This window comes from Mus musculus, chromosome 13, assembly GCF_000001635.26.
Source record: "Mus musculus strain C57BL/6J chromosome 13, GRCm38.p6 C57BL/6J".
Classification (NCBI taxonomy): Eukaryota; Metazoa; Chordata; class Mammalia; order Rodentia; family Muridae; genus Mus; species Mus musculus.
Genome location: NC_000079.6, coordinates 119,430,047 through 119,453,991, shown reverse-complemented (window position 1 = coordinate 119,453,991; position 23,945 = coordinate 119,430,047). Strand labels below are relative to the sequence as shown.

General features: G+C 36.8%; 1 protein-coding gene across 7 annotated transcripts in view; it reads right to left on the bottom strand.

Annotated features, from left to right (window-relative positions):
- Paip1 (polyadenylate binding protein-interacting protein 1) overlaps window positions 1-23,945 on the bottom strand; it is a 31,993-nt gene that overhangs the window by 6,332 nt on the left and 1,716 nt on the right. For 4 of the 7 annotated variants that reach the window (NM_001079849.2, XM_006517631.4, NM_145457.4 and 1 more), the window contains exons 2-9: window positions 23,663-23,832; window positions 15,838-16,023; window positions 13,121-13,233; window positions 8,144-8,255; window positions 6,152-6,277; window positions 3,982-4,088; window positions 3,179-3,296; window positions 2,146-2,200 (exon numbers count right to left, since the gene is read on the bottom strand). In NM_001079849.2, coding sequence (NP_001073318.1) covers window positions 2,146-2,200; window positions 3,179-3,296; window positions 3,982-4,088; window positions 6,152-6,277; window positions 8,144-8,255; window positions 13,121-13,233; window positions 15,838-16,023; window positions 23,663-23,761 — 916 coding nt within the window. In that variant the 5' untranslated portion in view covers window positions 23,762-23,832. The remainder of the gene's footprint in view (window positions 1-2,145; window positions 2,201-3,178; window positions 3,297-3,981; window positions 4,089-6,151; window positions 6,278-8,143; window positions 8,256-13,120; window positions 13,234-15,837; window positions 16,024-23,662; window positions 23,833-23,945) is intronic. The other 3 variants (XM_030247240.1, XM_006517632.4, XM_006517633.4) reach the window with 2 other exon arrangements.

Genomic DNA, 23,945 nt, shown 5'->3' with positions numbered 1-23,945 from the left:
GTGCTTGGCAAAAGCAATTCTAAAACTATTTTTGGTAGAGATCCTAAAACCAAAGGGACAACAGGTTTTTAATCAAGAAAACAAAAGGTTAAACCACTATGCATTCATACTGAAGAAGGTAGCAAGCCAAGTGGTTTACGAAAACAAAATTTGTGGAGATGGCAAAAAAGATGAGCTGAGTAAGTCAGTACCCAACACATATCTGGGAAAAACCAGTCTTTGTGCAATCCTCCTTCGTTACTGTTGTGTAATTCTGAAGTAATTTCTGAATAGAGGTTTAAGAAAAGCAACGACTGCCTATAGAATGATGAGAAAAAGGATTTGAAACTTTGAAAAAGTCCAGGTAATGATAATTAATAATAATAAAAACTTGAGAAAACCAAAGTGAATCGTGAATCTCTATTATGAACAACTTTGACAAGATAGACACCAAAGAATCAAATGAAGGAAGATAACTCCAAAAAAATACTCGAAGAAGGAAGCTTTTTAAATTGTTTTGTAAAAGAGGATCTTCCTAGCTGGGCAGCGGTGGCGCTCATCTTTAATCCCAGCACTTGGGAGGCAAGGCAGGTAGATTTCTAAATTCGAGGCCAGCCTGGTCTACAGAGAAACCCTGTCTCGGAAAAACAAAAACAAAACAAAACAAAACAAACAAACAAAAGGGTCTTCTACTGTTGCCTAGGCAGGTTTCAAACTCCTGTGCTCAACTTCCTGGTTTGGCCTCCATGCTCAAACTGTCCTAGCCAGCTTTAAGAGATTTGTCCTATTAGAAACAACATGATTTACATAAGAATAGTTAAGAATGGACTACTGGTGAAGAAAGACAAATATACTAACAAAGAATACACAAGAATGAATAGTATCAGAATACTATAGGCAACTTATATAATGAAGAGAGAAAAAATAAGTTAATACCTGATGGTGAGACAATACAGTGGAAAGATATTTAATACCTACTATAATCTCCATGTAAAAATTAGGTGAGTTAAAGGTTTAAATAGAAAAAACAGCAACATGATTTTCAGAAGAAAATGAAAACATAGTTAAGTAAAATCCAGTAAAAACAAGACTGATAAAACTCAAAGCATGTATATGAAAATACATCATATACAAAATGGAAAGACTGCCACACAGCACACAAAGGGATAAGCCCCATACCTGACCACGATCAGCTTTTTCTAGACTTTGTAATAAGGAATCACAAATTAGGAATACAAATGACCCAACAGAAATAGGGGAAAAAGCCAGTCAACAGGCAGTTTTCAAATGAAGACAAAACAAAACAAAACAAAGGCTTACACCCAGGAGAAATCCAGTATTATTAGCCATGAAAATAACTACATTCAATTTCATAGAATTGGACTGACAGAAGTTATGTCTGATAAGTATTGCCAAGAATGAAAAACAAAAGTCCTCTAAGACTGGGTTGGAAAACTAAATGGAATGATCATGCTTCTGGAATGACCAAAGCTGTTCAGCAGCCCCACTCGTCTCAGTGAGGCTGAAGATGCTCATACCTGTAACTTAGGTCTACGTCCTCATCCTAAAGAGACTCGTTTTTTGCTAGAAGCATGGGACACAGTCAATGCTTGTTACTTAGAGGAAACAACCACAAAAATCCCAGTTATAGCTGGCTGTAGTTTGTACGAAACCAGAGCTCTCAGATTACAGTTCCACTTGTCACAACTACTGCATTTTTTTCTATAAATAACCCTTTTCTAGAAGGTATGCAGAGATTTGGATTTTAATTAACTCTGAATTGTAGATACTAATGCAATCTATAAATACTAACATTAAGTAAGCTACTGACTATTCAGTCAACTAGAATCATCTTTGCCTTCTATCCTAGTCATCTGAAATTTTAAGATGAAAACAAACACTAAGAGGAGTACAAAATAAAAATGGCAGGACTTAATGGAAGGATGAAATCTTTGACTGGGAAAGTAACAAGATACTACAAAGTAATTACTTAAAAACAGTCTCAAGTAATCAACATAGGACAAATTTTAACCCTACAATTTTAGAACATATGAAACCCACCAAAAAACCAAAACAACAACAAAACAACAACATACTTTGCACTGACGAGTGATCTTATGTAATTTATCACTTAAGAAAAATGGGAAAGTGACTGAGACAACATACCTGGGTCCGCTGCAGTGAAAGGAACACCATCAGATGTATAAAATGTTGGTTCATTCTAGGATAAATCAAAATGATAAAAATAGGTACTCCTTTCAGAATACATTAGAGTAATATGGCCTGAGGTCAATCACCTGCAGTCAAATTATATAAGAAGTAACACCCTAACTTCCCAACAACCCATACACTTTACTGGGCATGCATATGGTTCTTAGATTTCCATTTGTCATCTCACACTCTTGAGTCCTAGGCCCTGTTGTTCTGTTTGATCCCTCCCTGGCTGAACTGTGACTTAATGTTGACTTAGTTTAGTTCTATTTTCTTGTTTCTTTTTCTTTTTTTTTTATCCTGCCATTTTTAAAGAGTTTACACGCCTGGGGTTGAGTAGTCCTCTGTAGCTGCTTTACATTTGGTAATGTCAGAAGCTGCACGGTACAGAACATCTGAGATAAAGGAATTTGGTTATAATGCTGACTCAAGCCCATGCATTATCACTACTTCTTGACAATGGTTGAATCTTGATTTAGTCTCCTTTTCACTAGGGACTCTTTATTTATGTGATATGCTGGCTCCTATGACAATAAAAAATTTAATGGGCACTGAATTATGAGAATAGCTTTATATAATTCAAACAGTTTCCAAAGTAGAATTCATCATGTGGTAGTTTGAACAAGAAGGGTCCCCACAGGCTCATATGGTTGCATACTTGGTTGCCAGTTGGTGGAACTGTTTGGGAAGGATTAAGAGGTGTGGTCTTGTTAGAGGAGGTGTCACTGGGGGCAGGATGTGAGGTTCCAAAAGACTCTCAAACTATCATTCCCAGTGTGCTCTGTCTTCTGTATGTGAACTGAAGTAAGAGCTCCCAGCTGTTCCTGCCTGTGTCTTTGCTCTATCATAGACTCTAACCCTCTGGAACTATAGGTCCAATTAATGCTTTCTTTTTAAGTTGCCATGTTCATGGTGTTTTATGACCGCTATAGAGACGTAGACTAAAACAAAGCATTAAGTGAAACTTAAAATATAAACACTAGCATACCATGAAGTAATTAGGGTCATTTTCAGGGGTAGCTTCTCTGTATGTTGAAGTTGCATGGACCCTACCCCAGTTACTTGATCGAAGTTCAACAAGCTTCAAGAGCATCTGTTTTACATCTCTACAGATAAAAAGTTTTTAAAAAATTAATATGCATCTACAGCAAATGCTATCAGGTTCTATAACATTTCCAGTGACTTAAAATGCACAATTTATTTAATTTAACATAGGTACCCAATGCTTTAAATTTCTAGACATTTTCAATGACATAATTCACTGTATTATTTTTACTTTAAAAAAGGAAAAACAAAACAAAACAAGCTTGAAGCTGGCCAGCCCTAGTGGCACACTCCTTCAATCTCAGCACTTGGGAGGGAGAGGCAGGTAGATCTATGTGTGTTTGAGGCCAGTCTGGCCTACTTAGCAAGTTAAAGGAAAGACAGAACTATACAGTGAGACCCTGTCTTCCAGAAAAAAAGCCAAACAAAACAATATCTTTAAAATCCATTCCACTTTACTGCCTATATGGTCATGAGTTACACTGGTCTCTTATATTACTTATGGCAGAGTTCACTGAGTAAACACTGGGTCCATGTTTAAAAAATCTAAATAATTTTATTTCTCAATGAATTCATCATATCTTATCACAAAGAAAATCTTAAGTTTTTAGTTTTAAGTATAACTGAACAGAATTTACTAGAGAAACCATAGACAAAATACTGGATTGATCTATAAACCTTAATTTCTCTTTGAAGTATACAGATTAAGAAAATAATAGAAGACCAAGATCTACTTGCTTTTCCTACCTGCTGCAGTTTGCATCTAGGACAACATTTTCAATTCTCTGAATTATTTCTTCCATATCAGTTTTCCCCTTTTCCTTCCAAGTATCTTCTAAAACTGATCCTGTCAACTAAGAGCACAGATGTCAGTAAAAACAGGAATACAGTAAAGAAATTTTAAAAATATATTAGGAAAAGCTGAAACTTAAAAAAAAAAAGAAAATTAAATGGTTTGGTATTTCCAAGTATTCTCTGCCTACTATCTATATCAGAGACCTCTACACCATCCCTATCTCTGCTTTTCTTTGACTAATTAGAAAATAAAAGTATAGGGCTTCACATCATAATTATTATCCAATAAGACTGGCCATTTAGGTTTGACTATCCCTTTTTAAAAAAATAATTAACAGTGGAGTATGACCTAAAAGTTGTAAATTGAAATACATACTCTCCCACCAAAATCAACAGCTGACTGTGGTGATACACACCTTTAATCCCAATACTTTGGAGGAGGCGGCAGATGGATCTTTGTGAGTTTGAAGGCTAGCCTCATCTACAGAGCTATTCCAGGACAGCCAGATCTACATAGTAATATCTCCCCCCCCCAGCAATGTTTAAAAAAAAAAATTAAGGATAAAAACAGGCCATTCAGCTGTGCGTGGTGGCGCACGCCTTTAATCCCAGCACTCAGGAGGCAGAGGCAGGCTGATATCTGAGTTCAAGGTCAGCCTGGTCTACAAAGTGAGCTCCAGGACAGCCAGGGTTACACAGAGAAATCCTGTCTCAAAAAACAAACAAACAAACAAATAAAAAACAAAACACCACCACCAACAACAACAAAAAACAACCCAGGCCATTCACAAAAACAATCAAATAGCTTATACACATGAAAGAATGGTTAAATTGACTATTGATTAGATAACTTCAAATTATAGTGAGGGTTTTATTATTATTATTATTCATTCATGACAAACCCAACTAATCATATTCTCCCCTGGAATATGGAGAAAGGTGTACTCATTCATTACTAGAGGGAGTATAGTGTAGTTCATCAAACTTTGATGTTAACTGTTGATATAAAATACCTATGCTCATCAACCCTTTGAATCACTTCAAAATTTAAAAAGTATCTGTAGGGAGCTGGAGAGATGGCTCAGTGGTTAAGAGCACCGACTGCTCTTCCGAAGGTCCTGAGTTAAAATCCCAGCAATCACATGGTGGCTCACAACCATCCATAATGAGATCTGACGTCCTCTTCTGGTGCGTCTGAAGACAGCTACAATGTACTTATGTATAATAATAAATAAATCTTTAAAAAAAAAAAAGGTTATCTGTAAAGAGATAATGAAAGACTACTAGCAATGCTATAGTAGCCAAATGGGAAACAGCCCACATTTTTATTAAAATAATGGATGAACAATGTATTTAAATACAACAGAATACTAAGAAGTTACTCAATACAGAGCTAAATCTCTCTGGAGTGATTAAGATATTTCATCTGGGAGCCAAAAATAAAAAAACCGAAATAGACTAAGAACATTTTTGTAAGGAACATAAACAGAGAAAGGGAAGGGAGTTTACAAATGAGCTGGGGTGAAGGATTTCCATTTTTCCTTCTAAATTAAATCCTTATAAACACACTATACTATATTATTTCTAACTTATTTTAAAGCCAAATGTAAGATAATTATGTAACTTTAAAAACTTAATCTTGAATTTGTGCACTACACATACTTTCCTTCTTCTACCTAACCCTAACTCTGATTGATTGATTGATTGATTGATTTAATGTATGTGCGTACACTGTAGCTGTCTTCAGACACACCAGAAGAGGGCATCAGATTTCATTACAGATGGTTGTGAGCCACCATGTGGTTGCTGGGAATTGAACTCAGGACATCTGGAAGAACAGTCAGTGCTCCTAACCACTGAGCCATCTCCCCAGCCCACTTTCCTTCTTTAAATTACACATCAAGTGGGTAAAAGTTACAATTAAAGAGTATAAGCTGATAAGATGGCTCAGCTGGTAAAGGAACTTGCAGCCAAGTCCTACAAACAGAGTTCAATTCTCAGAATCTACAAAATAGGGAAACAAACCCTAAAGCTGTCTTCTGACTACACAATAAATGTTAAAAAAAAAAAAAAAGAAAAGAAAAAAGAAAATGAAAAAGAAAAAACAAAAACAAAAACCAACCTTTAGCAATTTTACTGCACAAATTAAGTTGTCATCCATAGGATTAGAAAACAGAGCATTCAGCAGTTCCCGAAGACCAACCTGAAGAATATCTGCTCTTGTAACTTGTCCATTTGTTCCTTTAATCTTTAGGAGAAAAAAACAGACAAAGCAACAATACTAAAATGTAATATACACACATAAAAATAGCCTTGAAGGTTGCAAAAATAAGCATTTGGGTCAAATATATATAAAAAAAAACACAGGAATACATTTAACTTCATCAAATTAAGTACAATTGTTCTCTACATAATTAAGACCTCTAATAAAACTGCAAATCACAGGCAAAATTTAATTTTTACTCATCACACATAAAACATAAATAAGTCCACTTCAATACTGCTGCTTCACTAAACATGCTGTAATTTAGGCTACCGTTTCAAAAAAAATTTAAGTTTTTATTTATTTATTTTTTAAAATGTGTTTGGGTGTTTTGCCTAAATGGATTTCTGTGCCTCCTGCTTAAGGAAGCCAGGAAGGAGGAGTTGGATCTTACGGAACTGGTCAAACAGACATTTGTGAGCCACCAATTGGGTGCTGGGAATCAAACCCTGGTCCAACTGAAAAGCAGCCAATGCTCTGAACCACTATGCTATTTTTCCAGCCCCAAGGCACCACATTTTAATAACAAAGTATTCTATTTTGCTTTTCATACAAGTTAAAATACCCCCTTTTTACATAAGACAATTTCACCTGCTAGACAAATTTATGTGTAGGACTAGTGCTTTGCTTTCATATTCCTCATAGAATGAGCAGTCTTATCATTTCCACAGGAGATGCTAAGTGGTTTTTTTGTTTTGGTTTTTAGAGACAAGGTTTTCTGTGTACCCCTAGGTGTCTTGGAACTCACTCTGTAGACCAGGTTGGAACTCATAGAAATCCACCTGCCTCTGCCTCCTGAGTGCTGGAATTGTGCACCACTACCACCCAGCTTGGAATGGTATTCTTTTCTCTTTTTTCCAATTTACTTATTTCACATCCCAATTGCACCCTCCCTCTCTTCTCTTCTCCTCCCAGTCCCACCCTTCCCTTCTCCGCTGAGAAGGAAAGTCCTCCTGGTCCCCCCACCCACCATGGGTACCAACCTACCCTGGCACATTAAGTTACAGCAGGAGTAGCACATCAGGCACATCTCTAAGTGGCATTTTAACATGACTTCAAAAAACAAAGATTTATTTTCTGTGCATGTTTTTGCCTACATGCATGTACGGACATCGGGTGTGGTGTCCACAGAGGCCTGAAAAGAGTATTTAATTCCCTGGAACTAGAGTTGCAGACAGCTGTCAGACACCCACATGGTGGCTCTGAGTCTTCCACAAGAGTAGTACCTATCTTTCCAGCCCCCTTAACGTGACTTAATTTAATTAAGGCACATTTAAATTGGTGTTCTTACTTATCTTACAAACAAATTAAACTGAAAAAGGAACACACTTAAGACTTTTACAATGTTATCTATCCTCTTATGGTTAGAATAACCCAGCACTGAAAGCTGTGTGTGGTATCCAGGCCTGTAAGTCTAGCTAGCACTTGGGAGGCTACAGTAGGAAGAAGGCTACAAGGGTGATGCCAATCTAGCTGACATGTTAGCTTCCTGAGAACATAAGGGCTTTTAAAAGTTCAGTTATTTTGTAACATCCTGCTCATGAACAGAGAAAAATGTTATCAGTGTTCCATTCAAATATAATTAGATATGAAAAGATTTGCTTTCTCTCCTATTTCTCTCCCTTCACTTTTGTTTAACTTTGACAGGGCCTCACTACATAACCCAGACTAATCTAAAACTCAACATTTCCCCTAAGTGCCAGGATTGCAGGCAGTTATCACCTGGCATCATTGCACAATTTTTTCCTCATTTTATTTTTGATGTTGCAAAGTTAAAATGAACAAAATCCCTTCTTTGGAAGCATTTTATGTATTCAAGCCTTAAGTCCTAATAAGAAGAAATGCTCTCACCTCCAGGTTAAGATATAGTTCTCCCAGAAACAGAACAAATGCATGAAATCGTTTTCGAGTCACTTCATCCCCTTTTGCAGCTTGGTCTTTAGCTTCATACTCCGTCCTGCACCTAATGAAGACATCTTTTATTATCTCATTGTTTTGTCTCTTCAACAGTAAGACCAGACGGTGCATGTCAGTCTGTTTATCCACAGCAATAAAGGCAACACAATGACAACCCTAACCTCTCCAAAGGCTGCAGTTTTAAGAAAATGATAGGAATAAATGCAATAAAACTATTAGATTTTTGCAATAATAAAGACTTCACAAGGTTCAGAACATTCTAGTACTAAAAATATGAAGAAAAAATTATGTCTAATAGGTTTTTTACTAAGGAAGAACTTAAATGTTTTCTTTCTTTCTTTCTTTCTTTTTTTTTTAAATAAGAATGTATGTGTATATCTAGTTCACCTGAAGGGTTAAAAAAAAAGAATCCTAAACCGGGTGTGGTGGCACACACCTTTAATCCCAACACTCGGGAGGCAGAGGCAGGCTGATTTCTGAGTTTGAGGCCAGCCTGGTCTACAGAGTGAGTTCCAGGACAGCCAGGGCTATACAGAGAAACCCTGTCTCAAAAAAAAAAAAAAAAAAAAAAAAATCCTTAAGGTCTTTTCTTCTCTTCTCTTCTCTTCTCTTTTCTTTTTCTGTGACACTGGAGACCGAATCTGAGCCTTGGGTACATGAGGCAGGCAACAATAAGCTGTCTCCCCAGCCATTTGTAATTTTTTTTTAGATAGGTTTTTTGCTAAGTGGTCCAGGCTGGCCTTGAACTTAGAATGTTACTTAGAAGAGCCCTCAAATGACAATCTTCCTACTCTACCTTCCCAGGATCTGGAAATTAGATTTTGCACTACCATATCCAACTAAATATATTACTCTTATACTTCCCATTTTACATTATCAGATTATACTGAGGGTAAAATACTAATTAAATAGTATTAAGACCTCTAATAAAACTGCAAACCACAGGTAAAATTTAATTACCTCAAACTCTCACCAGTTGAAACCACAAGTCCAAAGCAATTAATTTGTCTCTATTTCCAATGGAGATCGAAGGTGTCAAATAACTGATTTTCTCTTGCTCCATTTTTCCCTAACTTGGTCCACTTGCCTCACGTAGTGATGAACAGAAACCTTGGAGTTTATTACACTCACAGTTCCAAAGCATATGAACTAACACCAATCCATCTACCGTGGAGTCTAGAGGGAAATTATGATGTTGGCTACTATTACTAAAATGGATGTTTAGAGGATTTCATTTTAGTGGGTTTTTTCTTTCTTTTTAAATAGATGAAGTAGTAAGAAATGCCAGTAGAAGTGATTTGTTTTATAAAATTGATGTTGATAGTTCTCTTTTTACAAAGGACAAAGGAGAAGTCTGGACTGAATGTTTTCCAAATAGCCAGCTTATGATAGTTCCTTTTTTTTTAAAAACAGCAACAAAAAAAAACAACTTTCCTCCTCATCTTTTTTAAGACAAAGAAACCCTCTATTTCCTGGTCAGTGTGAAATAACAAGAAACTTACAATTCTAATTATCACAAGCTAAAGCCTAATTAATAAACACTGTCTTTTGAGTCAAATGCAGTAAGAGTTGTTATCTTCTCAAATATATTAAAGGAATTTCTCACCAGTAGATACACATAGGAAGGGCTAGTAATCAAAGGGCTAATGACAATTCAACTATCTAAACTTTTTTCTACTTTCTTTCCCGTTACAATTTTGTAGTTAAATTTGATAGATTTTTTTTCTTTTATAAATTTCTAAGACCATGAGATATTAAGACACAGTGATGTGCCCAAGTAAATCCTTACTGCCATACATGGATGATTTCCCAGGTGAAAGACCCTGAGTCTCTAGAAGCTATTTTCAATGATAAGAACTTGTGCTTATTTCACAAAGGTGAAAGAACAAAGACCAGATTTCCCCGCAATACCACTGTAACTTCACTCTGTCCTTTTCAAACTACTAAGACATATACTTTTAAGGGTAGCATTGTGCTATTTCCCATTCATATTAGCAGCACTTTTTCAAATCAGTGTCTTTGATAGTATTACAGCACTGTAGGAGATCACAATTGGAAAGAAAACTCAGAACAAAGAAAACTCAAAGATAAGTTGAATAAGGTGGTCTTTCTGGCATCATACCCTGCTTCTATTCCACCTTCTCTGTCCAGATACGGCAGATTGTACTTAATTACAGTAGTTTTTAAAAGTATATGTAACTTTGTCATTTTTTTCCCAAACTGTATTTATCCAGAGCTATTTGAATTTTTTTTTCTTTAAAACTTGACTGTTTTTATGTGTCTGGGTGTTTGCCTACATGTCTGTGTACCATGTGCATGCACGTTGCTCACAGAAGAAAAGAAAAGCAGGCCAGGACTAGAGTTACAGATGGCTGTGAGCTGCCATGTGGTGCTGGGGATCAAACCCAGGTCCTCAGGAAGAGCAGCCAGATGCTTTTAACTGCTGAGCCATCCCTCCAGCCCCACTAGGCTTTTTTTTTTTTTAAACTCATTCTTAGAGAGCTCCTTAACTAATGCATAAAAAGAGCTCACTGCTATGTATAAAATTTCTTCTTCTTCTTTCCCCCCCGAGACAGGGTTTCTCTGTATAGCCCTGGCTGTCCTGGAACACACTCTGTAGACCAGGCTGGCCTCGAACTCAGAAATTCACCTGCCTCTGCCTCCCGAGTGCTGGGATTAAAGGCGTGCACCACCACGCCCGGCTAAAATTTCTAATTTTACTTTATATAAATTCTGACTTTCCCCAAATGTAATTTATATTTAATTTTCTAAATTTAAGTTTGTGGTCTACAATGTCTTGCTTAAAATAGCTTTGACAACCCAAGATTTGTTTACTTATTACTTTCCCTAGTTGTCTCATTTTAGTCTGATGTACTAATCTGGTATAGGACAAGAACCCATCTCTACTTTTTCTATTTCTATAAATAACTATCCACTTAACTGCTAACACAATTCATCTTTTATAAGTGTATTTGAAGTACCACCTTTATCAATGATTTAACTTTTAAATATTTTTAAATTTAAATATAAGTACATCATTTATTTCTCCCCTTCTCTCTCCTCTCATGAACCATTTCCCCCTTCAAATATATGGTCTCTAGCCTCTTATGCATATGGTATTTGGACTGACCACTTGGTATTAAGTAGATAACCAATGGCTCTTCCCTAGGTGTAATAGATAATTTTATGTCAACTTGAAACATGCTAGAGTTACCTGACAGAAAGGAACCACAATTGAAGAAATGCCTTCATAAGATCCAGCAGAAGGGCATTGTCTTAATTAGTCATTGATATGCAGGGCTCAGCCCACTGTGGGTGGTGCCAGCCCTGAGGGAGGGAGTTATCTTCTGCATTCCATAAATAAACTTGCTCAGCAAGCCATGATGAGCACCTCCCCCCATCCTCATCAGCTCCTGCCTCCAGGTTCCTGCCCTATTTTGAGTTCCTGTCCTGACTTCCTTTGATGCTGAAACTGATGTGAAAACATAAGCCAAATAAATTCTTTCTTCCTCAAGTTGCTTTAGCGATGGTGTTTCATCACAGTAAAAGAAACCCTAAGACAATAGGGAAGATGACTTTTTTCCTACTCTCAGAATTCCTTAGTTGTCTGCAGTTCTTTGTTTAGGGTTGGGGACCTATGAGGTTTCTGTTTTCATGTAAGCCAGTTCTATCTTTAGAATTCTTACTCAGAAATATTCTATAACCATTATTATTACTATTATTGTTATTATTTTTGAATGTTGTATGTATGTGCACACACATGCAGGCATGTCCAGTAGAAACTGAACTCAGGACTTTGCACACTAGCCTTCCATTAGATATATAATGAATTACGGAACAAGTGATAATACATTTTTAAAAAAGATTTATTTGATGTGAGTACACTGTTGCTCTCTTCAGACACACCAGAAGATGGCTTTGAAAACCATAACAGATGGTTGTGAGCCACCACGTGATTGCTGGGAATTGAATTCAGGACCTCTGGGAGAGTAGTCAGCGTTCCTAATCACTAAGCCATCTCTCCAGCCCTGATAATAAACTTATTAAACATGAAAATAATCTTATTGCTAAGGACCACTCAAAATGATGAGAATTTGTTTTAAAAAACAAAATCAGTTTATATATATATATATGTATATATATATATACATATATATATATATATACATATATATATATATATAGAGAGAGAGAGAGAGAGAGAGAAAGATCTCACTCTGTAGCCTAGGCTGGAGTGCAATTTAGTCTGTATCTCAGGCTAGCCTTGAACTTAAAGCAATCCTGGCTCAGATATGAGCTACCACACTCACTTTAAGAAAATTAGTTTTCCCCTTGTACTTCCTAATCAATGGCACCTCTTAAATATGTAATAAATACCAACACTGTTTTGTGATTCAAGCACTAATCATACACTGTAGCAAGGTATACAGCAAAGAACATTTGACAAGAATCGAGAACTATTTAGACCAGATAATTAAAATTTTAGGGCTCTTAAAATAGCTATTATATAGCAATTAGAAAGACAAGAACAAGTGACAGATGGAACATAATGAAAAGTATAGATTTAAAGCTCAAGTTTAATAATGCAGTGTGATGCAAGTAGTAGTTCAAATCAATCAAGAAAAAACAAATTGATCATTTTTATCTAACTTAAATTCTCAAACCAAAACTACGGATGTGCCTAAGAAGACATCAGCAATCATTTTTGATGATTCTGGGAAACACATTCCTAAATTCAAAACCAAAAGCAAAGGCTATTATAGGAAAAACTGACATACTTGACTGTAAGGTTTAAATATTTTGGAGATTAGTCTGGTTTGCCTATGTTCCCCTGGAACTCTCTGTATCATAAGGTCTTTAGAAAGTATCAATGGTCAAATTTTATTATGTGTAATTTATGTTCACACTGACCTTTGAAGTAGCAATTGGCGGAAGTTGCCACTCTGTGGACTAATTGTCAGATGATGGGACAGGTAATTACACAGGCGAGCTCCCATGTAAGAGAAATTTGGGATAGACGTGGCCTTTTAAAAAGAAAAATTTTGTATGACATAAGTACATTATCATCAATTCAAACACTTAGCAATATTTTATGGAGGAAACCATTTTGGCTACCAAAATTAACTATATAGTATATTTAAAAAAAGAGGTTTTTGTTAGGCATAAGGAAATTAATTCTCCCACCTATCCTTATACTAAGAACCACAGTACAAAGAAAAATGTTTAAGGCAACTTCTCCGATTCCTCATTTACCTGAGGTTACCAGAAAACAATTAGAAAATGTCTTCATTTTAACCCCTTTTTGCTGAAAATACAGATTTGTAGAAAGTTACTTGGTAACAATTATGAAAGATGAAAAAGAGAAACCAAACTATTGATCAGTGTTGCTTCTCAGGGTAAGAGCACACACTTTGGGACCTAGCAAGTCCACAAGACACCCAAGTTTTCTGCTTGGTGACGTTGGCCACTACTAAAACCTCCCTGAGCTTCAGTCTGACACACAAAAGTGATTAACAGTCCTGGTATGACATCTCAAAACACTTGGAATAAAAAGAAAATCAAAACAACGAAGCCACTTAAAAAGAGAATGAAAAAAACAGATAACCAGAATATACTCCATCTGGAAGAGAATGTGACGTAGTGAAAACAGCACCTAAGAGACCTGACGTCAGTTGCAGATTTTAGAGAACAGCAGACAACATAGTTCACCACCTCATGGGAGAAAGGAAAATACACACTGGGGTGTTAAGAAGCCTGACTAAGGTCACAAAGGTAATCGATCATAGATCCCAGTCTAACAGTTGGGCTGAAGCCCCTCTAGCCTCTTCCAGATGAATTTACTACAACAGACCAAGTCACGTAAGCATCTCTGCTCAGGATGTATAAAGTATACAGAAGAGTGACACTGTCAGCCACTGAGCTACAGGGTATAAAGTATACAGAAGAGTGACACTGTCAGCCACAGAGCTAGATTATTTGTAGAATGCTTAGCATTATTAGAAACATAGCAAGTGCTTTATAATTATACTTTTTTATTTCTAGGGTTTTCTGTTTTGTTTTTTTTTTTTTGCTATCACATTTGGTTCATTTCAGGAAAAACACCAACAACACTGATTTCTCCTTATAGAAATCCAAAGAAATTTGCTTTTCCCATTATTGGCTAAGAAACTTTAGCATCTGGGAATGCAAAACTTGACATCATCTCAAATGTAAAATTTGGAGATCCAATCAGAATTGTTAGTCAAGAAGACTTATTTCTTTTTTAAAGATTTTGTCTTATATATATATATATATATGGATGAATACACTTTAGCTGTCATCAAACACACCAGAAGAGGGCATCAGATCTGATTACAGACGGTTGTGAGCTACCATGTGGTTGCTGGGATTTGAACTCAAGACCTCTGGAAGGACAGTCAGTGCTCTTAACCGCTGAGCCATCTTTCCAGCCCCAAGACTTATTTCTCTCCAGGCTATCTAACTTTTCTTCTTTGGTTTTCTGTGGCAGAATTAAGCTATATATGCCACTGATTAAGACAGCCTTACTCATCTTGATACTAAGGCTGACACTACCTCTTAGAAGTTACAGTGATGACTTGGGTATTATCTTTGTGTATGGTCTTCTATACATGAATTCTTTGGGAATAGTAAGAAAGAAAGTTCCTTAATTTTTAAAATTTCACTGAAGACAATTTTAAAAATAAAGTTTTTTGGGGAAAAAAAAAGATACCACTGTCTAATACAGTGAACCCTTATAACGGTATTACTGTGCCACTGCTCATTATGTGATGATAGAAGCTAAATATTGTATGACATAGACATATCAACTGTGAAGTCTTTAAGGAATTAAGATACGAAACCTAAGAGTGGGCATGGTCAAATCCTACAGCCTGGAAGACAGAAGCAGAATTTCCATTAGTTTGAGGCCAGTCGGTGATAGATAGTGAGTTCCAGGCCAGCCGGAAATACAGTTGAGACCTTCTCAAAAGCATATGAATACACAAGCCAAGACAAGAACAAACGTTTGGAACTTAATGTTTGACTATTTTGCAGTCTGACTTATTTTTATTTATCTCAGTGCTGAGGACTAAATTCTGGGCTCTGTACTTGCCTGGTCAGTACTTGGCCACTGAACTCAATCCTCAACACCACTTTGGCTTTCAAAGAGAACTCATTTGTGAGGCAAAAATTCTCAATTTTTCTCTCCCCTTCTTCAATAATGCTACACGATTAAACACAGAGGGGAAAACCCTACAACTGTTTTGTGTATTTTACTTTCAGATGCTACAAAATGGGAGTATGTGGATGCTGGTGTGTGATTCTTGTGTAGATTTCCTTGTCAGAGCCTAAGCCCTCTCTGCACTACTAACTGTGTGTACAGAGCATTGGCTAAGCCATAAGTACAGCTTCCATAGACTGTGGCTATACAAGCCAATTGATGGTATAGCCTGGCTCTAGCCTGGGATCTCTTAACTATTCGAATTATAGGCAGACTTCAAAGCTCCTATTAACCATAAAGCACTAATGAGTATGGATGAAACTGACAGTGACCTAGTCTCTTTCAAAGAATATTCACATCTTGGGCTCCAGGGAAACTACCAGGCCACCCCCAGCTTGAGCCTACCTACCTGTTGGTAGATAAGTTCCACAAGTTCTTGCAAAGCATCATCTGTTGTGACCCATCCATTCAGGGTTTCTGCAAACTGTTCAATTTCTGTTTCAAAACTACCAGGCTGTTCTGTCAGATGATTCAGAAAATCCTGAACGTATTCTGAGAGAGTCGGGTAATCCTCACAACCATCCTCATAGGATTCCTACAGTTCAAAAATTAAAACAAAACAACAAAAACAGAATAAAACAATTTAATCCATATAACCGGCAAAACAAGCAAGCAGTGGCTTCAAGTTGAGGTTGTCTCTAACAATGAGTTTTGTTTAGGGATCTCCCATAACTTTAAAGAACAGAAACTTTAAGTGCACTCAGCTATTCCTCTCCCTTCCTAACCTAAGTGGTTTTTAAAAAAGATGTTTCATTAAGACCAAGAATTGTCTTTTCAATCCTGTCAGACGTTCCAATATAACAGAGAAAATTTAAAGTAACTTCGCTATAATAAGCAATATAAAAAGAAAGACTAGTTACAGATGAAATAAGACCTACTTACAAATTTGCATTAAAAATGATGGAAAAATCGCTTCTCGGCCTTTTGGCTAAGATCAAGTGTAAAAATGATGGAAAAAGGAGGACAAAACATATAGAAACCAGAATTGCCAACCCTGGAATATTTACTATACTATTCTTTTCTGTATAACCTTGTATGTGTTTAAGACAACATCTATATCGAAAGAAAAAAATACCTCCCAAAATTAGTATGCTATGTCATCTATTTGTTGATTCCCAATGAAGGAGAAACATGTTGAAATGTTTAAGTATAAAATTACATCATAACGTACATGGCAGGAGACTTTCTGGCTGCTTTATGCAATTTCTAACCAATCTTGATAGTATCCGTAGTCTTAAAATACTATTTTTCCCACTGAAATATTCAATTTTTGGCAGCTGCTAACCTTGTAATTAATGCCAGGAGTCTTGATAGAATTATGCAAAATTATAACAGGCTAGAATAACATCCTTCTTGCTCTCATCACATGGAATACTATCCAAAGCATGCTAAAGTTTATCTGTTATGCTCAAGTACTACATTGCTTGATGAGATTTATCCTTTTCCAAGTAAACTCAAATTAGAAATAATAAGTAAAATAGAGAAGCAGTTTATGAAAGACTATAAGTTCTAGAGTCAGTGAGTATAAAAAATAGCACACAAGGTCAAACTTTCCTGTGACGGAATTGTTCTTTCTGGTAAGACTGTACCCCCTAGCCTTTCAAGAGACACACCAAGGTGTCTCACAAACATCTGTAATGGGATCCAATGCACTCTTCTGATGTGTCAGAAGACAGCGACAGTGTACCCACATACATTAAAAGAGAGAGAGAGAGAGGCAGGCAGACAGACAGACAGACACACCAGTAAATCCAGACTAGACTGATTGGATCAGTAGTTCCAGGTCAGTCTAGACTACACAGGAAGACTGAATCTCAAATCAAACCGCATACGGAGTACCTGCTAAGTAACAAACTGTATAGGTGCTCAAAGTACTTCTACGATACAATATCTGCAAGCAAAATTAAAGTTCTCTTCTCATAATCCCATGATAAAAGGAACATTCAGATGTGGAAGTAAGTATAGAAAGTGTGGCCAGACAGAGTCTTGAGAGAGAACATCTGGGAGTTGGCAGACAAAAGTTCAGTGGTTAAGAGCACTTGTTGCTGTCTCGGAGGATGTGGGTTTAGTTCCCAGCACCCACATGGCAGCTCATAACCACCTGTGTGTAACTCTTGTTCTTGGGGGTCCAATGCCTTCCTCTGACCTCTGCAGGCACCAGGCATGCATGTGGTCCACATATACTACTTGTTCACAAAACATCCATACATATAAAATAAAACAGATTATTAAAACAATTAAAGTAGGAACTAACACCTGAACTGACAAAACATGCAAAACAAAATCCCCTTCTAACTTGCCAGAATCGGTGGAAAGGTACCCTATGCAGAGGCAGATGCAGAGTGTTGGTTCCAAAGAGGAAGGGACTTGGCTTGATACTTTTGAGGAAGAAAGTCAGTAGCTAAAGCAAAGGACTGAGGGAGGAATGGTGGCTGGTAAGTTAGATCATGGCTGGTTTTGGGGGGCAGACTAAGGAGACTAATTAAACGCAGGGGGGAGTTTATACAAAGAAAAGCTGCACACAACTTGAATAAGTTGTATATGATAATAAAGCTAACTAAAAATTGTACTTTTATATTCTACACTATTCCCAAGATACCTATATCTTAGAACACAAATTAGACATTACATAAGTGTGTTTGTTACCAAGAAACATATCTAACAATTTATAAGCAAAATATTGGTTAAATTACATTTATATAATGTGCTTTCATATAGCCACTCAGAAAAACAAGACAGAATTTATATATACCTAACATATAACTTACATATATGGCAGGATATACATATCCATCCTTCCATAAACAGTCCCAAGATAATTTGTTAAATAAAATATATAATCCTTTAAAAAAAAAAAGAAAAGAAGAAGAAGAAAAGGATTTATTTGTACAGACCTAACATTTCTGCAAAGCTAAATAATTTAACAACACATCTGGAGTAAAAACATGTTCATATTATAAATACTCCTACTTTATTGAAAAGTTGTAAAAGCAGTTAAGCATAAAAACATACATACTAATATGTGTATTACCTATGTCAGCATTTCAGAATTAATAAAGTTTTGGTGTATATGACTAGTTTTAAAGACTCAAAAGAATCTTATTAACATAATGACAAGGAGTCTGAAAACATTGGCTGAAGCAACTTATTTTTCTATCAAATGTCATTCACTGCAACAAAAGCATAGTTTACAGTGTCCACTATTTCAGCTTCATATAAAGTCAGAACAACTCTCTAAAATAGAACTCAAGTCTGGTAAGTAAAGCACAGCTGCCTGCATACAGAGCAGAGGAGGGACTAGATCCTCAACAAAGGGTCCCTCGCATGCTTGAGTCAAAGCCTGCAGCACTTCCCTAGCACCTTTTCAGAGGATCCTTCTGTCTTCAACACGCAGACACTAACTTCTAGGTGAAGAATAATTTTTCAAGCTTAGTTTTTCTTAGAATTCTATGGCAGGAGATGATGAGGGACCACGAATTCACAACTCTAACTGTCATGAAGATAGTTACTCTGCACTGCTCTGTTAGGAGAACCTAATCCCAGGCAATGGGGAGGGACCTGAGCAGAGACTGACACTGTGTGTGGAGTAATTCAGACTACTTAGGTTAACTGAACTAAACCACGGGAGGATGGGGTGGGGAGTCAACACAACTACGTTTCTGCCCAAACCTTGTCAGAAAAAAAGATCTAGAGAAGATAATTGTTTTATACTTTAATTTAAACGTGAGATCCTTATGAAGTTAAAAGAAAAAAATGGAGCTAAAAAGCCTGGAGTTCTAAAGAATGAGATCTAAGGGTTATTTGTACATGAGAAAGTGAGTATCCGAATCTGGGAGCAGGCAGGACTCACAAAGGAGGTAGTAAAGTGGAAAGCATTAGAGGCTATGCTCTGAGAAGGATGATGGAGAAATATCAACTCTGAACTCAAAGGGCAGGGAAGTGAGGAAAGGGGCGTTCAGTGTCAGGCTATAGGCGAAACTCTAAAAAAAGGATGTTGATTGCAAAGTCTTGGAAGTAAAGGAGATTATACACAAAGACAGAACAAAACTAGTAATATTAAGAATGTACTTCTAGCCCGGGTGTGGTGGCGCACACCTTTAATCCCAGCACTCGGGAGGCAGAGGCAAGCAGATTTCTGAGTTCGAGGCCAGCCTGGTCTACAAAGTGAGTTCCAGGACAGCCAGGGCTATACAGAGAAACCCTGTCTCGAAAAGCAAAACAAACAAACAAAAAAGAATGAATGTACTTCTAATATAATTATAAAAGAGATTTTATTAAAGGCTACAAAAGGTAACTTTGACATATACTACAGGGCATAGCACAGTCTTTTAAACTGAACAGATTATTATACTGTGTTGGGGCCTAAAGTGAAGGCAGGTTAAGATGACTACATATTTCAAAAACAGAGAAGCATCATTATATTACCAACATACCTAGAGGGATCAGCTGCAGAGATTTGCACTCACTGAGCATTACATAGTACCAATGATAATTTTTAAGAGAGAGAAAAAAAGGCCACAGTAACTTGAAGGAAGATACTTTTAGGGAAAAAAAAAAGCTTTTTTGATGGTGATGGTATGGTGATCAACACTAACATTTTCATCTCTTAACAAGTGCTTGATGAGATCCTATATAGAATCTTTTTACTGGTAAGTAAGTTATGATTAAATATTCATAGTCATATTAATTTGTCTAAGAAGCACCACAAAGAGATGGACACAGTAACTTGCTAAGATAGTATAAAGGAGAGGAAATTCTAGCAGCAGAACTAGAGGAAAGACTTAAGATTAAGAGCACAGAGTTTTAATGGAACCAAAAAGGCACAGCAAAAACCACCATAAAGGTTTACTATGTGCATGCACGTGTGCACATTTGTGGGTGCATCTATGCGTGAAAGTCAGAGGACAACTTGTGAGAGTTGGTTCTCTCCATCATGTGGGTTCCAGGAACTGAACTTAGATTGGCAGCAAATACCTTTACTGTGGGGTCATCTCACTGAACCAATTATGTATAAAAGAACATATTCAAGGGATTTCTGGAAACAGGAAGATTTCTAGAGAAGAGCGTCCATAAAGACCATTTCTCTGCTTTGTACACTATGACCAGTGCTTGACCCAGCATAAGTATTGAACTATAGGTTGAACGTGTGAATCTAGCTTTCTTTGGAACATGGCTATTATACAGAAAAGACTCCCTTATAGGAACTTATCCGAAGAGCTCGGACAAATGAGAATTCCCTTGTTCTGTTCTAAATGGACTGAAAAACATTTAACCTGGACTAGGAGTAAATACTAGTGTAAATTAGTAAGGTTGAGAAAATGTACTGGGGCAGAGTAGCAAGCCCAAGCACTTACTTATCCATGAAATTCAGGAGAATTACAACAAAGAAGTCACATGCAGGGAAGAAACTGTAATTATGCTCCCATTATGCTTCAACCAATTTTGCTTTCAGAATCCCAGTCCACTATGGCTATTTCTTATCATTGGACAGAAACTAGGAAACATAGGCTTTTCAATATCCAATTTAAATGTTGGCAACTAATTAAAACAATCTTTAAAACAAAAGGTCAGACAGGGCCAAAGAAACTTCTAGTTCATAATTTGTTTTGGTACACTAAATAGAGAGATTACTGCACTAATAAATATACCAAAGAACTCTTAAAATAAAATACTGATTCAAAGGAAGTGGTGGAGGGGTAGCGAAGATAGCTTGGTGGCTAAGAGCATGTAACACAGGATTGGAGGGATTGCTCAGTGGTTAAGAGTACTGGCTGATCTTCCAGAAACTGGGGTTCAATTTCCAATATCCACATGGCGGATCACAGCTGTCATATATAATTCCAGTTCCAGAGGATCCAACACCTTCACACAAACATATATGCAGGCCAAAAACTAATTCACATAAAAATAAGTCATTAAAGGGGGAAAAAAGGAGCATGTGCCACTCCTGCAGAAGACCCAACTCCTTTCCTAGCATCCACACTGGCCATTCACAACCATCTTGTACATCCAGCTCCAAGGCCTATCTGGCCTGCTCAGACAAATGCACTCACCTGCACATAGTCACAAACAAATGTACTTATAATTTGAACTTTACTCAGGACTTTGAAAAGGAAAAACAAAAAAAACCCAAAACTGTTTTGCTCCCATGATAAAAGTCCACGGCAACAGGAGGAAAATACATGGGTAGCTGGTTGAGTTGCTAAAAAGTAAATAATCATAAGAGTTTATTCAACTACTCAAGCTATTTAATGGTTCCTTCCCTTTCTGAGCCAAGTACAACTTTGACAACATGCCAAGCCACTCTTATTTCCTTTTCCTGACAATGGCTTTCTTCTCCACATCAACTGTTCTCCCTGCCACATTCATACTGTCCTCTGTCTCATTCCAAAGCTAAAAGATGAATGGAGCATCTATCTCTACAAAATGCAGTCTCCACACTGATCAAACATAAAGAGAACCAAAAACAGATTGCAAGAGGTGTGTAGTCATTAACTTTAAGAGACCATAACTACTGGGATGGCTAAACAGAAAAATAACAAGTGCTGGCTAGAAAGAACAGCAAGTAGCAAATCAGACACAGTGAGGAATGTAGACTGGGAAGGTCTTCTTAGAGACAATGGCTGATTCTATTAAGGTTGGCTACTGCAATTCTACTTTTCCATACCAAGAAGAAATAAAGGCTATGTCAGTCAGGATACAGACAGAGACAGCACAATAGCCCCAAAGTAGAAGCTCTCAATTGATAAGCAAATGGAACCTTGACACAGTTAAGTGATGTGAATAAATTATCTCAAATTATTATGTTATGATATAAATTTAGACATAGAGTTAGAACAACAATCTAAAAAACTTCACTTATATAAGCTTTGAAAAAATACTTTGTATGTCCAAATGGTGAGCCAGTACTCACGCAAATCCTGGGAACAGGCCAGCACAGGAGAGGCTGAGGTAGGAGGAGGATATCAAGTTCAAGGATAACTAGGAATACAGATCAAAACTATCTAACGAAACAAAACAAAGCTTAGGTTACCCTTGGGCATGAGTGATCGTTCTAGGGATGCATGAGGCTTATCGGATGTTGATACTTTTCTATTTGGCTGTCATACTTGTCTTGAGTGGTAACTTTGAGCTGAGCCTTGTTCATATGGTGTTATCCAGTAAATCAGAGAGAGAGAGAGAGAGAGAGAGAGAGAGAGAGAGAGACACTTCGAGCTAAGGTATTATTACCAATCCTCTTTTCAATTCACCACTATTATTCCCTCTCCTTTCTAATGTTAATCTCTATGCACTGACTCACCTGAGTTCAACAAGCACAACAAATTTCTTCCTACACATTTCAACCATGTGTTACGCGCTTCCTGCTAATATGAAAACTAGGACTAATTAAGATTTGCTGCATTATTGGCAAAGATTTAAAGTGTGGAAAGTTCTTTAAGCCTATGCATATTATACTTATGTAAACGCTTTGCCAGAATTGCTTACATATTAAGCATAGAGACGTTATACCTGTAATTCCAGGTTTGGAGGGCTGAGGCAGGACAACTAACTGCCTTGCCTGCCTCAATCCAAACAGAATGACAGCAACAACAACAACAACAACAAAATAAAGACAGTAAGACCCAATCAACCAAAAAAAAAGTTTACAACATTTCTGCATATTACATGTAACCCGCAACAAAAACATTGTTTTAAAAATAATGGACAAACACTCAATATTCAGGATACTTCCTATTTACAGCACATCTATTTACTTCAAGGACACACAGGAGAAATATTTTGCAATGTGACTAAAATCAAATTAAAGGAACCTTTCCTGGCTGCTCACTGTATAGGTTATCTAGAAGATTCAGAAGTGGATTTTAGTTTTATAAATTGAAAATATGCTTGACAATGGGCTTTTCATACCAGGTTTGCTATCTTATATATTCTTTCTAAGTACTAGGAACACAACAGTGAAACGAACCGGGGAGAATTCCTAGACTCACAAGCTTACATTCCAGTATCTCACACATATCTGCAAATTATATTCTTGAATCATGACTTCGCTGAATAAGATATTTCTGTGTGTAGTACTGAAAGCAGCCAGCATACTCTAGTGAAAAGAAAAACCACTTTATTCTAATAGTTTTAACACAAGACTTGTAGGAGGTTTTAAAAAAAAAAGTACTCACTGTATAATTAGAAGAATAACCTGATGGGTAAAATTCGGGGGCGTTCGCAGACAGCTTAGACATTAACACAGGAGCCACAACCACCTGGGGCTTAGCCATTGCTGACTCCGAGTTCTGCTGTGGGATTTTATCCTGTGAACTAGGTGGAGCTCTCTGGGGCTTCGTTTGTTCTGAGAAAGAAAAAGGCAAAAGAAAAAAGAGAGAGAGAGAGAGAGAAAGAAAGAAAGAAAGGAAGGAAGGAAGAAAGAAAGAAACAAACAGTGCTAGATGTATTCATTCCTTT